We start from the raw sequence: 15,226 nt of genomic DNA, 5'->3' as shown, positions 1-15,226 counted from the left end.
TTTGATGTTTCACTGATTTTCATAACATTCCATATTATTTTATCTGGGGTCAAAATATTCAAATTGGGTACAGCATGTCTCATTGGAATGAAGTTTAGAGTTACTGAATCACAAAATATTTTCTTGGCTGTTTAGTATGGTAGAAATGTTAATAAATGTTTGTTTGTGTGCTTCAAGTATTTTACAGTACAGTAATAACTGGCTAGTTGAAGTTTGACCATGACTTTACAGTCCACTCGTGTATTTTTCATTTTCTTAGAAAAAGATTTTTACTGTAGTATGTATACTTTTATAATGATAGATAAATTACTTAGTAAACAGTTTAATTTATTTAAACATTCAAATCATTAATTTCTTTTTTTTAATATAAACACAATCCAAAATTTTCCTCAAGTTAATTTATGGCCTTATTCTGAGTAGTGAATGGTACAGTACTTTGTTGCAACATTGCATTAGGTGTAATTCTCTTGTGTGAGTGGTAAATACTAATAGTGTCTAACCTCAGTTCTTTTGATAGGAACATAGGTGGCTGCCCTATTTGCATGCTTTTCTGTTCACTATTCATCATCATGGATATATTAATGTGGTGGACAGCAGTTGCTACATTCTCAGTATCGTATAGTTTTTTCAATGCATTTACTTTTGGAATGATTCCACATATTTACCATTTTTTAATCTAGGTACACCTTTTGAGGGTTAGAACAGTGAGCTAAAATAGCATCTCATGTTCAGAGAGCAATGACTCCAATCATTAGTATGGTTGGACCTCTCCCATGGCATAGTGAGGCACTTTCTGTTCACCTGATCCTCACTGCACCAGATCTGAAGGGAAGCTTGGTCATGACTTATTCTTTGTGGTGCTTTGTATTCAGCACATTTCAGCTGTTCTTTGTTTTGAAATGCCTTCATTTTCTCTTATTTTTGTATGTATTGCCCTTCATACTGCTTGATTTTTTTGGTTTGGCTTTAATGAGTAATAAATTGTGAGTTTTTAAGCTGTTTAACTGTGACTCGCCAAGAGTTAGCCCTATCTTTTTCATTATGCTTTAGCTATACTTCTTCACCGGGATTACTGATGTCATGTATATCGTGTCTTAGGTGTTTTGCATGTTTATATTGCCTTTTAATTTGTCTCCTGGCTGACTTTCTTTGAGGCCCAGACTACCTGTTTCAAAGCAGACCGTTAGTACTTTACAATAGCTTATATCTACAACAGGGCAGTCTCTACACTGTACTGAAACATGGAATATCCTAAATTTGATTCCCTAGGTACCAGTAATTCCATGAGCACACAAGATGAGGAATGTTTGATGTTTAGTTTATCCAGTGACACTGGTGACTATTTCAAATTGACTCCCTGTGCCAAACAAAAGCAGTGTTAGTTTCATGGGGACAAGGAAATGCAATTCTGGAAACTTTGGTAAAAAAATCCTCAAAACCTTGAAGCCTCTTCCAGTGTAAATTAATAAAGAAAAATTATAAAGTAAGTGAAATGAAAAGCCAAAAATATTTAGAGCATTATAAGAGCATGCTTCTTATACAGTGTACTGAAAAGTTGCACCTATAGGACAAAATGAAAAATTAGCCAGATTACCCAACATTGAATCCATTTGCATTTCACAGCTTTAGTTCAAGTTTTCAACCTTTCTTACAAATTTAAAGACATAGGATTTGCCACTCATTTAGGTTCCAAGGGCTTTTGAATCCCTGAACAGGTTTAACGCTCTTCATTTTTTAATCAGAGCTCAAGACTTTTTATTTAATCTTTTGTGTTGGTATAAACAAATCTGACAATTTCTTATGGTTCCCAAGGAAATTAAAATGCAAAGTGTTTGGTAATATCAGAAGTAATACATATCAAGAAGTATCCACATTGTAATATACTGTACAGTATAGTAAAGCAACCAGTGCTATTGAATATTTTATGGAAGTGGCAAGATAGTCCTTTTCTCTAGTTGTCCATTAAAGTACAGTATATAAAATATAAAAGTGTTGAACTTAGTATCTAATCTTTGTTGTCTTCACCCCATTTGAATAAGAGGACACCAGCTGTTTTAAACAAGACTTGAGATTGGCCTTGCTGACTGAAGCCACCCATATATTTTAGAAGGAAATGCTGTGTAGGATTGTTCATTCTGCAATAGACTACTGCCATGCGCAAAGAGGGTAAATCTTTGGCTGATATCCTTGGATATGAGTGATATTGTTAGTCACAACTCATTTTTTACGATGAGAATATTTTGGAAAAATTTATGAGCTTTTGTTCGACTTTTCTTTTTCCCTTTAAATACCTTTATCTCTTATAGTTTGCATTTCAATATATTTTATTTCTTTTAAAATGCTATCTCTTACCCTTTTCTTTAAAATTTATTATGAACTACAGTATTACATTTCTCATGAGTCATTGCTATCATGTCTGACTTTTCAAATGGGACTGAATGGCTTTATTGACCACAAAGTCTTTCACCCAACTTACCATACTCATTTGACCCGAAATGTGAGCAATAAGCAAGACTTAATAAGGTGTGTGAGTGACACATTTACTTGCTTTCCTTAGTGAGCCATAATGGTGATCTCAAAGTTATTATATATAATATGACTTGAGACTAAAAGTATTTCAAAATACATGATGGTGAAGAATGGAATAATAATCAATAAAGACCAAGAATTTTTTAATATAATATAAAAACTATCAAATATACGTAAATAATTTTTTAAAAATTTCATTTAAGATAAAAATGTTCTTAGACTGAACCATTTGACTGAGAACTCATTCTCCTTGATGAACGCCTCAGTGGAGTTTGCGTTGTTACCTTTACCTTTGGATTTTTTCGTGGTTTAGTTTCTGTCTTGATATTGCCATTCTCATTTTTATTTGTCTGAACTTTTGCTTTCTGTTGTGTTTTTTGGGAATTGGAAATTTTGGGTTTATGTACAGCTACTTTGTCCTTATTTTTGGCCTGTTTCCTCTTTGGCTGATCTTCTTTTTTAATACTGCTATTTCTCTTCTTGGATGTGCTTTTTGCTTCATCGTCAGCATCATTTTTCCGTTTTTTGTCACCCCCTCTTCGTGAGGAAGAACCTGTAAGAAAAGAAAGTAATATTCACTCATAGAAACTTTATTACTGTACATATCAGCCTTATTTTAAGTTTCCTTCACACACTATAAATGTCACAATATTGTTTAAAGCTCTGATGACAGATCTTATAACAATAACAAGTTTTCAGTTTATAAACAACACATTCATTATCTGAAGTGATGTGGTGATAGGAAGCCAAGTTGTAATAAATGGAAAACAGTAATTTCATTAAAAACCTTGTTTTCCACTCTTTAATAACGAGATGGCACCTCAAAGCAAACCACTGCATAGGGTTGACAACATAGCAAAATGTGTAAAATCTGGGAGAGCTCCCATTCATGATTTTTAAAAAATGAAAGAGAATTCCCTTGTCAACAAACCATAAAGTAATGAAGTAGTTATGCAACAAAATCTAATGTAAATAAAGATTAAAAGATGGAGTGACTATACAATTAGTAGAACAAAATTTCAGTCTTATTACCTAATATATTTTAAATATGGCATTTAAACATCAAAATATGATTCTCAAACTATTAGTACTCTTGATTATAACTGAATGAGCTTTAGATACATTCAGTGCTATTACAGACTGTAAGCATCAATACTAAACAGAACACAACATTACTCAAAATCAATATATGAGAGAGGAGACTTAACCACATGAAATTACCTGTGACCCCATTAATATTTGTTTTTTACCAGAACATGTAAATAACTGTAATTACATTAAATACCATACAGCTTTATTATTTAATAGTTTTATTGTACATAAACACTGGTAACTGATTCCTAAACTATATTTGCTGTTTTGATTCTCTCCTTGTAAGTTTTCATATTACAAGTTTTGATTTCAAAAGCACAATAGACCTCAGCTTAATTCCATGCAGTGGCTTGTACTGTAATTATTATGCCCCGTATACGTATGTGCCTACAGTTTATCCTATATACCTACAGCCTACTTGAAAAAAAAACCTGTAAATACAGTATTAACTCAAGTCACTGGTATTCAAAATGCCACATGTAATTATACTTCATAGAGTTTCATCTTTTTGTAGCATGCCTGTTTTCGTACCTTCATTTTTAACAGTGAATGGTTTAATCTTTCATTTTGTTCTCAATTCTTATACTGTAATTTGCCAGCTTTATCAAAACCTGACAACAGAAAATCCAGACAACAGTAACATGATATCGCAGAACATACAAAACTGCAGTACAAGAGATAACAGATAACATACCTTTAGGTACTAATTTTCCAGGTTCACCAGAAAACCATATTGTACGTTTATTGCTGTCAACTAGGTTCTTCATGCCATCCTGATTATAACACTGCAGCCATTCCTATAAAAGAAAATAATTTTAAATTTCATATTATGCTTGGTAATATATATTCAGTACAACAGTTAGAATATATGGTACAGTACATAGTTTAAATCATTAATTTAAATTTCTATAGAAATCATGAATTCAAACAAAGAGTATGGTAAACATATAAAACACAAAGATTTGCCTCAGCCTCATCCAAACGTGGACCGACTTAATAATGAGTGTCTACAAAACTTCATTAAAATAAAAGATGCAAACCATTAAAGTCTCGAGTTAAGAAATCTACAAAATATTTAACAATTATGTTTAAGTCTTTACTATATTACAGTAGCATTTTACACATTTAAATTATAACATCACATAGTATATGTAGAGTATTTCTTATGAGTGTTCACACTAATTCTGGCTTCATACACTATATCATACATTAACATTACTATATAGTCAATAGAGGATGTTCATTAAATGGTTACTGAGGGTGTGTACATGATAAGTTTTAGGTATTTTTAATAAAATATAACTCAGGCAAAGAAAATTATGCAGAAGATGTGGAAGCATTAGCCTCTAACCCAGAAAAGAGTAGCTTGGTCCCCTTTACACAGAAAGTACAATATTGAACGGCAACCTTTAAATCTGTGAGCTCATGAAATCCTCTGATACATAACTCAATATAAATTTATAAATATTTCAATATGTATGTGATCTGGATTCCTTCCAATCTCAGTGCTGCAATGTGCAAGAAAAGAGAATTACCCTGAAAGCAGCATACTCTTCTTCATCTGCATCGAGGTCCACATTGTATCCCTTCCCACCTCCTTCCAAGTTTATGACTTCTTTGGGCACAACATGGCATAAATCAAGAATGTCTGGTATGTCCTTGTTACTCTGGTTATTTGTGACCTGGTTATCTTCCACTTTAATCTTAAACTCTCCTCTTTGCTGTGATTTGTTTGTATACCACTGGCTGAATGGCTTCAATTCTTCTAAAACATCCCTTGCTCGATCAAATGGGCGGACTCCGCACCTTAAAAAACAAAAATAGATGATAAAATATTAGCATTTGCCACAGGTACTTTAACAGAACACCAACTTATTTAACAAACACGGACAGTTTAATTTTTAAAAGAGTATGTGAAATTATGAAATCGGTTTCTAATTAACATTGAAATATGTTTAAAATAATGTACAGTACTCAATAAGTGCACTACCAAGTACTTTATTAAATGAATACTGACACAAAAAAAAAGAATAGAATGAGATGTGCCAATAAAAAAAAAAAAAAAAACAGAAATAGTTGAAATAAGAAAACAAAGAATCACAAATTTCTCTTGCTCCTGTTAACTCATATACTAAATCTCACGGAAATTGTCATTAAGTTCATGTTAAAAATTAATCGCAATAATCAAAAGACTAAAGTAACTTAGTTGTCCCATTAAAGTACTCTGTAAGATGTAATAAGATGGACATTAAAGTACTCCGTAAGTTGTAATAAGATGGAAAGGGCAAAAGATTAGCACAAGTAAACGACTTGATCCCCACTGATAAATACTGCATAATATAAGACCTCTTTAAAATAAGAAAGGAAAACCTAACAAAATCTAACTGATAAGTTGTTTAATCTCAAACAAATTAAGATTAGAATGTAATTCTAGAGACATAGAATGTGGTACAGTAGTAAGTTCCAATTATGAAGTTGAAGAACAGTGATAAAAATTGACAAATGAAAACTAGACTACAAATTTAAAAGATTTCGTGCAATCAAGGGATCAGTAAGTTTCAACAAAAAAATAATGTTAATTTCAACAAGATAATAAACTACTACTCCATTACAGTACAGTAAACCACCTGTATTCGCGTTTTCATGATTCGCGGATTTCTCTATGGAGGATATATACAGTACACATTATTCATGGAAAATTCACCTATCTGTGGTATTTTTCATTGGGAAATATTCACTAATCACTGTATTTTCATATAATTTTCATGACTAAATGTGCTTTTGGTGATAAAACTATTAAAATCCCCAGGTATAAGCATTTTAAAGGTTTTTTGCATTTGAACTATCAAAATAGGCAGTTCTAAGCATCTTTAGAGGTGTTTTAAGTATTCGTGGATTTTAGCTATTCACGGGGGGGTGAGGTACACATCCCCCACGAATACGGGGGATTTACTGTAGTTTGTATTTATAAACATATGCATGCAGAGGCAAGTACGTACTGTTTAACTGGAAAAATGGACATACAATGAGGGTCTTTGTGAAGCAAAGACATAAACAAGCTACAGTTTGGCCAAGCAGAACCTGACAAGTGTGCTGAGGTGTGGTAAAGTACAGAACAAATAAGTTTAGTCAACAACATTAAACCTACATACCACCATTCTCCATGAGAACATTTATTGAGATCAAGAAAATCACCAACTGCAACTGACAGTTAAAGGAAAAAGATTACTGTGCACAAAAATCATAATCAGGAAAACTTTAAAGCTGAGAAATCCTTATTACCTCAGCAAACCTGTAGGGAGAATTTGACAAAGGCCAGCTTCTAATACATGGTTAATCAAGTCACACATACATAAGGGAAACATTAAAGTGGATGAAAGTAATGGCAAAAGAAATTTTCCAAGACATTTCTGGGAAGAGTGACAATGCCAAGTCTCTCAATTTACAAGTAAAAGTGAACAGTAAGAAGGACATCTTAAGTAGGTTTAACCAAGCAAAGCAATAGAGTATATGATTAGCAAAGCAATAGAGTATATGATCAATGGGTTCATGATGAAACAATATATGGAAAGATTATTCATTTACTGCAATAGAAATTGTCAGTGTGAAAAGTTACTTAAAAGTTCTCAATTATATGCATGAAGTAGAAAAATCAAGGAGTTTTTGCAATGTTACTGTATAAATTTCAATAAACATAAAACAAAGCTAAGACGAAAAAAAACAAGTCAACTGAAAATTCAACATACCTATAAAGAATTTCTGCTCGCAAGTAGTTCCCAATGCCATTGAAGAATTTTTGATTAAGCATCGTTTCACATATGGGTTTATTAAATGCAGCTGAACTTAGGTTTGACATGATATTTTCTCTGAAGCTTTCATACTCCCACATAGGATCTGGACCACGTTCAGAGCTCCAATCAGCCCCAACTTCCCATCGACCAAAACGACGATAGTCAACAAAACTCAGAACCATAGGTTTATCACCATCATTGGTGAAGAACCTGCAGGAATGAAAAAAGTGCCTTGAGATTTGTATACTGTAACCTGAAAAGACACTCAAAAAAATACAATGGAGTAATAATTTCTTTAAATTACATCAAAATTACAAAGAAACTATAGGGTTGCTTCAGTTACTGTTTTCATGTATCAGTATTGCATATAAGGATCTGACAGTATCAAAGCAAAAAGTGAATGTTCACTTATACAACTATATAAGGTTTAGAAAAAATATTTGGAGACTAAATTTTTTGTAAAAGAAAAAATCCACAACTGATTAAAATGAAGACTATCTATTTAAGAATTAAAAGTGAAAAACTTTCTCCCATTCTCAAAACACTGCAAAGCTACAGGAACAGCTTCAGCTGGTCATTATTTCACTACATGCCACCAGAAAAATAAGGACTAACAAGTATAATAAAGTACTTATTCTAATTATTCCCACAAAGATTAGATTATATGCATGAAAGTGATCCACACAAGTAGCAAGAAAATTTCAAAACATGATAGTAAATATACTCCACAAAAAAAAAAGGAAATGGAATTTACTTGACACATATTAAGGAATTTAATTTTGCCATGTACTTTGCTGTCTTACCTTAAATGAGCATGCTTAGGTAAATCAGCTACAGATGTAAATTTGAAAGACCCAGACATTCCAAACCGGAATAGAATATCTATCCATTTAGCATTTTTCTTGTCCTCTTCACCCTCAGTTAAGGTCACCTTCAACTCCTTGCCACGTGCAACAGCGGAGATATGATACTTCTCACAATCCCATTCCACATCAGGGTTTTTTGTAGATACTTCTGACTTGACCACACGACCTCCATAACTCCTACTTTTGCTTACTGTGTTTATGAATAAAGAAGCTAAAAATATTTCAGGGCCTTCTGGCATTGTGTTCAGTTGTCTCTTACCAAAGGCAATTCACCTGAAAATAAAAATGACACATTCAGTTTGAAGTAGTGTATAAGAAAAAATGTATTTAAGGACCCAAAGAAGCATGAAAACTCAAAAGTTATCTGAATTTAAATAACTTCAGAATTTTAAAAACTTAATAGAGTACCTGTCCTCATATTCTATCTAATAAGGTTGTCTCAGCAGTGCAAATGGATTACATTTCTTTATTCAACTTATATGACAATGAAACACAGTTTACTATGTATTTATGGCATATTTAAGACCAGGATTTTATATGACAATGCAACACAGTTTATTTTATATGACAATGCAACACAGTTTACTGAGTATTTGCGGCCAATTTAAAACTTTTTTTTTTTTTTCTTTTACAAAAATCCAACCTGATTATCAATAACACCAATACTGGGAGAGGTTCTTTTCAAAGATATTTTCTCTTCTTGTTTACTTTTTTGTTGTGATACCATAACCTCAATCAACTGTGACAACACAAATGCGCGTGTCCCTAACATAATAAAGCATGTCTTCCAAAGTACTCCTTTCAAGTTTGGAAGATTCATCCCAGTTTTTAACATGTTCGAAAATCATGTGTAAAAACTCTGTTCAAAGTTAAGAATATGTATTTACTGTCACATTCATTTCTGACATGCTCAGTTACAGGATACTCTATTAAAACTCTAGTGGGGATTCAGTAAATTTTTACTTTAATGCCTGCCTCTCAAACATGAACACCAAGTTTAATACCTGTCCCAGGAGCATGAACATTGAAACTCAAACAAAGATGGTAAATTTCTCAGTAACAGAAAGTTTGCAACTGATTTTAGCATGCTTTTTGTATTAAGCATAGGCTAGTTTATTAAGGAAAATTAAGAAAAAAGCAAACTATATCAAGAACTGGTATTAAAGTAGAAAAGAAATATCATGAAAGTATACCTTTGCCTAGTAAGGTTACTTTGCATGTTTTGGGGTGGGGGGCAGCACACTATTTCAAGCCTAAGGTTGGAACTTGTCAAAAGTGGGTCTTGAGAGCCAGGAAGAACAAATAATGTTCGTTTCTGATCCGAACATCCCATCAAGTACTCCGGGCCTGGTAGTTTCGGCTGTAAGTCATTTAGGCCGTAACATCCAAAACAACGTAAGACATTATGTTTATGGTATTTTCCGTTTTTATTTTATGTTTATGTACACCCCCAAGGGACCGGTACTAAACACAGCTTCCATTTTGCACATAAACGTGCTTAAGGCCTGAGGTTTGGAAACTTTACAACGAATGATTTCCGGTTGAAGTCTTGAATGGGACAATTGAAAACAGGGTAATTTTTCGGAAGACTCCAGGTAGCCATTTTTGCATGGAAAACCAAAATGGTTTTTCGTGCGAAAATGGCTAGGACATGACAGGGCATTAAAAGAACCCTAAAATACCAACCTAACATACCCTAAGGGTATTTACTGGTTAAAATTTTGCTGTATTAGCTATGGAGGGGGTTGTGGGGCCGGTATTGTCTTACCGTATAAGTCGTGACCTGATTTAAATAATTTTCTCTATTATAAAGCATTTGCCAAGGTTATGTATTGAGAAGAAATTTTTTGTTTAGATGTGTTTTGCCCAAGAAAAATATAAATTATAATGTGGGAGGTGGCTGGGGTCTTCCGAAAAATAACTGAAAACAGCAGGAAAACTGTCAAAAAAACGTTTTTCAAGTGGAACTTTTACAGGAAGAACATCAATTCCGAATCTTGTATCAATACAGTTCTGCTGGTTTTCCTCCAGGTGCAAGAACATCACTACTGACTACCATGATGCAGGATTGTCACTTCTAACTCAATTTCTCAGGCTGTCACTTCATCCCCAGCAAGGTTAAGGCCAGGCAGCCTAGGTTAGGTTGCTATACTCCCTGATGTTACATTCATTTACATTATCACCAATCAAAAAAAACCTGCGCTTTCCACCGAGTACATTTCTGTACATTTAATGAAGCCCACCCCTGATAATGACTAGCTACATGTTAGCAAAAAATTACGACCAGTCAAGTTACCATAGGCCAGGAGACTAACATTTGTCCACTATAACGTTTCCTCCATTTATGTAACTGATATGCAAAGACCAATAATCTTATACATTTTCGGATACTCAACAACTGCATGCAAGGAACAACGCTAGTTATGCGTTAATATAGTTATTGTTTACGGCATATAATTCATTTTTTTGCCAATCCAATGGTAAATTACGAAATTAAAGATGCAGTTCTCCTCGGGAGACAAATATAGATGGATGTCATACACTAATTTACAACAAAATAAGAACTTGAAATATTCTTACGTGGGGCATCAAACTATCGGTGGGTTTTATAACTTGGTTACGCATTGCGCGCCTTCTGGCGTGTTACCTTGCGTAACTTGCGTAATGTAAACAAACTTCATCTTCTTGCGTCTTTAACCAAGGAATTTATTGTGGAACCGGGTTATGAGATGGAAATAGCATTCTGCTTATAATAACAATAGATCAATTTGAGAATGAAAAACTACGTGGATAAATCGAGTTAAATGGTACATGAACTAGCCATAAACTTGACCAGTTGTAAGGTGATTTAAAAAGCGTATTCAATGCGATTCAGCATAAGTGGGCAAAAAGATACTACAGCAGAATCAAATGTATTTATTTATTGAATTGACAAATAATATTTTGACAAGTGAACTGGTAAGATAATGCAGAAAGGTCATATAATTAGTAATGCTAGAATAAACCAAGAACTTGGTGGTAGGGTAATGCTTTTGGCTCATTACGTTTTATATACGTACGATATCTGGTTTGGCCGTAGAAACAAGCTTATTCTTCATACAAATGATGCTCCTCTCTTTGCATCGATTCTATCTCCTGATTATAAATATATGGTTCCTGAATTATCTCACAGAGATTTAGGTAAAATTAGTGAACTGTGCAAAATATCGGGGATAAAGTTAAAACCGAACAAACCCAGCGTATGCGGGGCTAATGTGTTGGATCTATAATATTTCTTATCTGTGATATTGATATTAATATCTGGTTCCGTTAAATAGCCCTTTGTGCTGCTATATTAGATGTTTCGTAATTAGGATAATTCATTGCATTCAGATCTTTTCAAACTATACCATCCACCACGTACTGCTAGATATGCAGTTAATTCTAACAATTTCGAATTTTCTCTATAAGGTTCGATACCACTGAGTTTTCTATAAGTTTATTCCTCTGATGACCTATTTGTGTAATGATTTTCTTAATCCTGTCGTTGAATCATCTGAACTACGGAAGCTCAAACTTGGTGTAAATACATTTTTGTGTAGCAATTTTTCTTTATTTTTCATCAATAGTTTATTCTTTATTGGTTTATTTCTTTTTTTTCCCATATTTGGCTGCTTTCCCTTCAAGAGCCCATAGGTTTGTAGTATTCATCTAGCCAACCCTTTTTGCTACTTTATCTCTTATCTTGTTACCCATTAAATCTCTCTTTCTTTCTTGGGTATTTCCTCAAATTTACGCCCAAGTTTTCAATATTCTCTTAATTTCCATCACTTGTTTCCTTGCCTACCATTTTCACGCACTTCTGTACTGTAAGTAAACTTGAGTATTTGCCAATTTGTCATTATCTTTTAGGTGGGGTAGCTCTAAAACAAAAAAGTCAGTTAATATCATATTTCTTTTCTCTCAGCTGATACAAGGATAAAACCAGTTGCATAAAAATTCCACTACACCAGCTGTTTCATACATTTACAAGAAGGTTGATCAGTAACATACGAACCCAAATGGACAGTTAATGCTGCTGGCATAAAATAAAAAAAAAGGAATCGTATGTTTCAGGCCTTGTATTTAGCAGATAGTAAATCCTTTCTAACAGAGTGAAGTTGATTCACAGATCCAATCGGCAAATGAGGATAATTTTGTGGCGACATTTGGCAATATTGAAGTGCAGGTGCCATAGCTTGTAATTCCCAGTTGAATGTGGCAGCCAGGAGATACCTCGGCTACAAGTGGCCCTCCACTGTCACCCTGTAGAGGAAAATATGAGTCAATGGGGCACATTGGGATATATATATATATATATATATATATATATATATATATATATATATATATATATATATATATATATATATAAATAATGAAAAATGTATTGGAAAATATAAATGAAATATAACTTTTTTTGTTTGGTTCTGTCATGATATTGTTTCATATAGTTAAATGGTTATATGTTAGATCTTATTTTACTTCGCCATGCGTCTCAAATCTGAGCTCGTATCTCATTCAGTATTTTTTTTATTCCACTATAATTTATTTTCATATCCAAGAAAGATAACCAGAGTTCACCCGTAAGCCAGTATGCAACGAGCACCAGTGAAAGGCAGTTCTAGGAAGACAAACAAAAGATGAAACAGTCCAAGCACTATATTCTTCCTTTGATAATTTGTGGTACCTGCTTCCAGATTAGCCTAACCTGAGTTCAGTCAGAGCACATCATTGAGACTAACTAGCCAGCGACCAAGCAACAATGGGCAACGCCCCCAGGACTTCATATGTAATTCATTCAGAAAACCTGTTTATACAAACTTACATTTATCTTAGCATCTTTAATGCACCAGTGGCTGGTCAGAGAGGACTGGGAATAGCATATATGCCTGTTTTTTAGAGTTTACCAGGCCTTGGTTTCTCAAATTCAGAAAACTTTTATAAGTTGTAGTTTATGTAATAAGTAATAGCCTGAATCTTATGGGACCGTCAATTTTGTGAAACATTGACTCAGGAATTTGTTCTTTTTGAACAAATTTCCTCATGCAAAACATGAATATTGCCCATATTAAAAAAATATATATACGAGAACGAAGCCATAAGAAAAACTTACATCACAAGGATATTTGTCCTTGGTAAAGGTGCATATCTTGTTCCACTCATCACGAATCCCAGCCTTGAAAATGTTGTACAGTCTTTTGCACATATTCACTGGGTAGATGTTTAGGTCTACATGTTGCAGTGACTCGGGGAAAATTGTACCTTTGTAAACGGAAGAACAGTGGTTAAAATGTCAAAATCAGCGTGAGATTATGATGCTTTATTTATTCTGTGACACAAAATCTCGTGTACTTTTTCATTTATAGGAGATTGGTAAGACCTAAGAGTTGTGTACTTGAAGATGTCTTAAATTTTATAAGCTAAAACTTAAATAGTTTTATAATTCGTGCCATAGAACTCCTCCCCCTCTCTCTCTCTCTCTCTCTCTCTCTCTCTCTCTCTCCTCTATTATAAAGGACTTGTTTTTATCCACAAGCTCTGCTTAAACCCCCAAGTGATATTGAAGCTTTCATTATTTTCTCAAGTACTTTGAATAATATTCACTTTGTGTTAGCTTTAGTCGCCTTTTCATCCTACAAACGTACAGCGTCCATGTAAATGATACTTCTGTCTATCAACTTTTTATCTAGTAGCGACATGAAATGAGTGATTTCCATGGCAGAATCAATGCAGCAATCAAATGTTTTAGATTTGCCAGCTCATAAGTTAGGTTAGGATAGGTCTTGTGTGTGTGTGTGTGTGCGCGCGCGCGCGATTTCACTAGTGGCCTTCCGTACCCCTTACGAGAACACTTTATTAATATTCACGTTTAATCTGCGCCGCGAATCACTTTTGCCATGAACACTTGAGTAACTAAATTACATTTTTGATAAGTTTTAGGTTTCTCATTTTCAGGTACATGTTCGGTTATTCAATATCTTTTTTTTACTCTGAGAACAAGTATTTTTTTATTAATAAAAATACTTGTTCTCTAAAATAAGATATATATATACAATATATTTTTTATTAATAAAAATACTTATTATTATATATATATAATAATATATATATATATATATATATATATATATATATATATATATCTCTATTTATAAATATGTGTATACATATGTATACATAAATGCATATATATATATACATATATATATATGTGTATATATATTTATATATATTGATCACTTTCTCCAGACATATAATTATGTACTTTTGATTTCAATTCTGACGTTGTATTTTCTCAATTTCGTCACACTTTTAGATCCATTCATCACTACAATGGGGAGCAAATGAAGGTACCTTGCCTTCCAAGGTGGGATTCAAACCTACATGCAGTATTTAAGGATTATATGGAATCAAATCCAACTTTGGGAGGCAAGGTTCCCTCATTTGTTCCTCCTCTGATTTCTAGGCTTGTAGTGATAAGCAGATTCAAACTGTATGAGAAAAAAGGAGTTAGTTTTCCCAATGGGATGGCTCCAGTGAAAAATGAACACAAATGGTCCTACCACATTCACTAATTATATATATATATATATATATATATATATATATATATATATATACATATATATATATATATATATATATATATATATATATATATATATATCTATATATATATGTGTGTGTGTCTGTGTGTGTAATATATATATGTGTGTGTGTGTATGTATGTATGTATTATATATATACACAGTAGGGTAAAAGGTGCCATTTGGCATCCTGGCGTCCTGAACATTTGGCGTCCTCAAGAAAGGGTGTCATTTGGCATCCTCAGTTGTTATTATTATTATTATTATTATTATTATTATTATTATTATTATTATTATTATTATTTATTTTATTTTTATATTTTTGCTGAAGAAAATAACA

At 33.0% G+C, this 15,226-nt stretch overlaps 2 protein-coding genes across 2 annotated transcripts in view; both read right to left on the bottom strand.

The window, feature by feature from the left end:
* Window positions 1–2,657: 2,657 nt before the first annotated feature.
* On the bottom strand, window positions 2,658–10,991 carry LOC136850161 (endonuclease 8-like 1). Its single transcript, XM_067123783.1, has 6 exons — window positions 10,859–10,991; window positions 8,216–8,551; window positions 7,368–7,622; window positions 5,157–5,427; window positions 4,316–4,418; window positions 2,658–3,082 (listed from the first exon to the last, which is right to left on the bottom strand). Exons 2-6 carry the CDS (start codon window positions 8,515–8,517, stop codon window positions 2,745–2,747), a joined length of 1,269 nt encoding a protein of 422 aa, XP_066979884.1. The 5' UTR covers window positions 8,518–8,551; window positions 10,859–10,991; the 3' UTR covers window positions 2,658–2,744.
* Window positions 10,992–11,115: 124 nt separating this feature from the next.
* Window positions 11,116–15,226, bottom strand: part of LOC136850162 (chymotrypsin-2-like) — an 11,952-nt gene continuing 7,841 nt past the window's right edge. The window contains exons 4-5 of the mRNA XM_067123784.1: window positions 13,413–13,561; window positions 11,116–12,562 (exon numbers count right to left, since the gene is read on the bottom strand). Of these exons, the coding sequence (XP_066979885.1) occupies window positions 12,404–12,562; window positions 13,413–13,561 (308 nt within the window). The 3' untranslated portion in view covers window positions 11,116–12,403. The remainder of the gene's footprint in view (window positions 12,563–13,412; window positions 13,562–15,226) is intronic.

This window comes from Macrobrachium rosenbergii, chromosome 21 (genome assembly GCF_040412425.1).
Source record: "Macrobrachium rosenbergii isolate ZJJX-2024 chromosome 21, ASM4041242v1, whole genome shotgun sequence".
Taxonomy (NCBI): domain Eukaryota; kingdom Metazoa; phylum Arthropoda; class Malacostraca; order Decapoda; family Palaemonidae; genus Macrobrachium; species Macrobrachium rosenbergii.
Note: the sequence above shows the minus strand (reverse complement) of the source record. Positions and strands in the feature narration are given on the sequence as shown.

Bases quoted from the DNA above. Each gene is read 5' to 3' on its own strand.
- LOC136850161 (XM_067123783.1), bottom strand. From the start codon at position 8,517: ATGCCAGAAGGCCCTGAAATATTTTTAGCTTCTTTATTCATAAACACA. The intron at 7,623-8,215 runs GTAAGACAGCAA...TCATTCCTGCAG, and splicing joins CCTAAGCATGCTCATTTAAG to GTTCTTCACCAATGATGGTG. The intron at 3,083-4,315 runs GTATGTTATCTG...CTTTTCTTACAG, and splicing joins TGGAAAATTAGTACCTAAAG to GTTCTTCCTCACGAAGAGGG.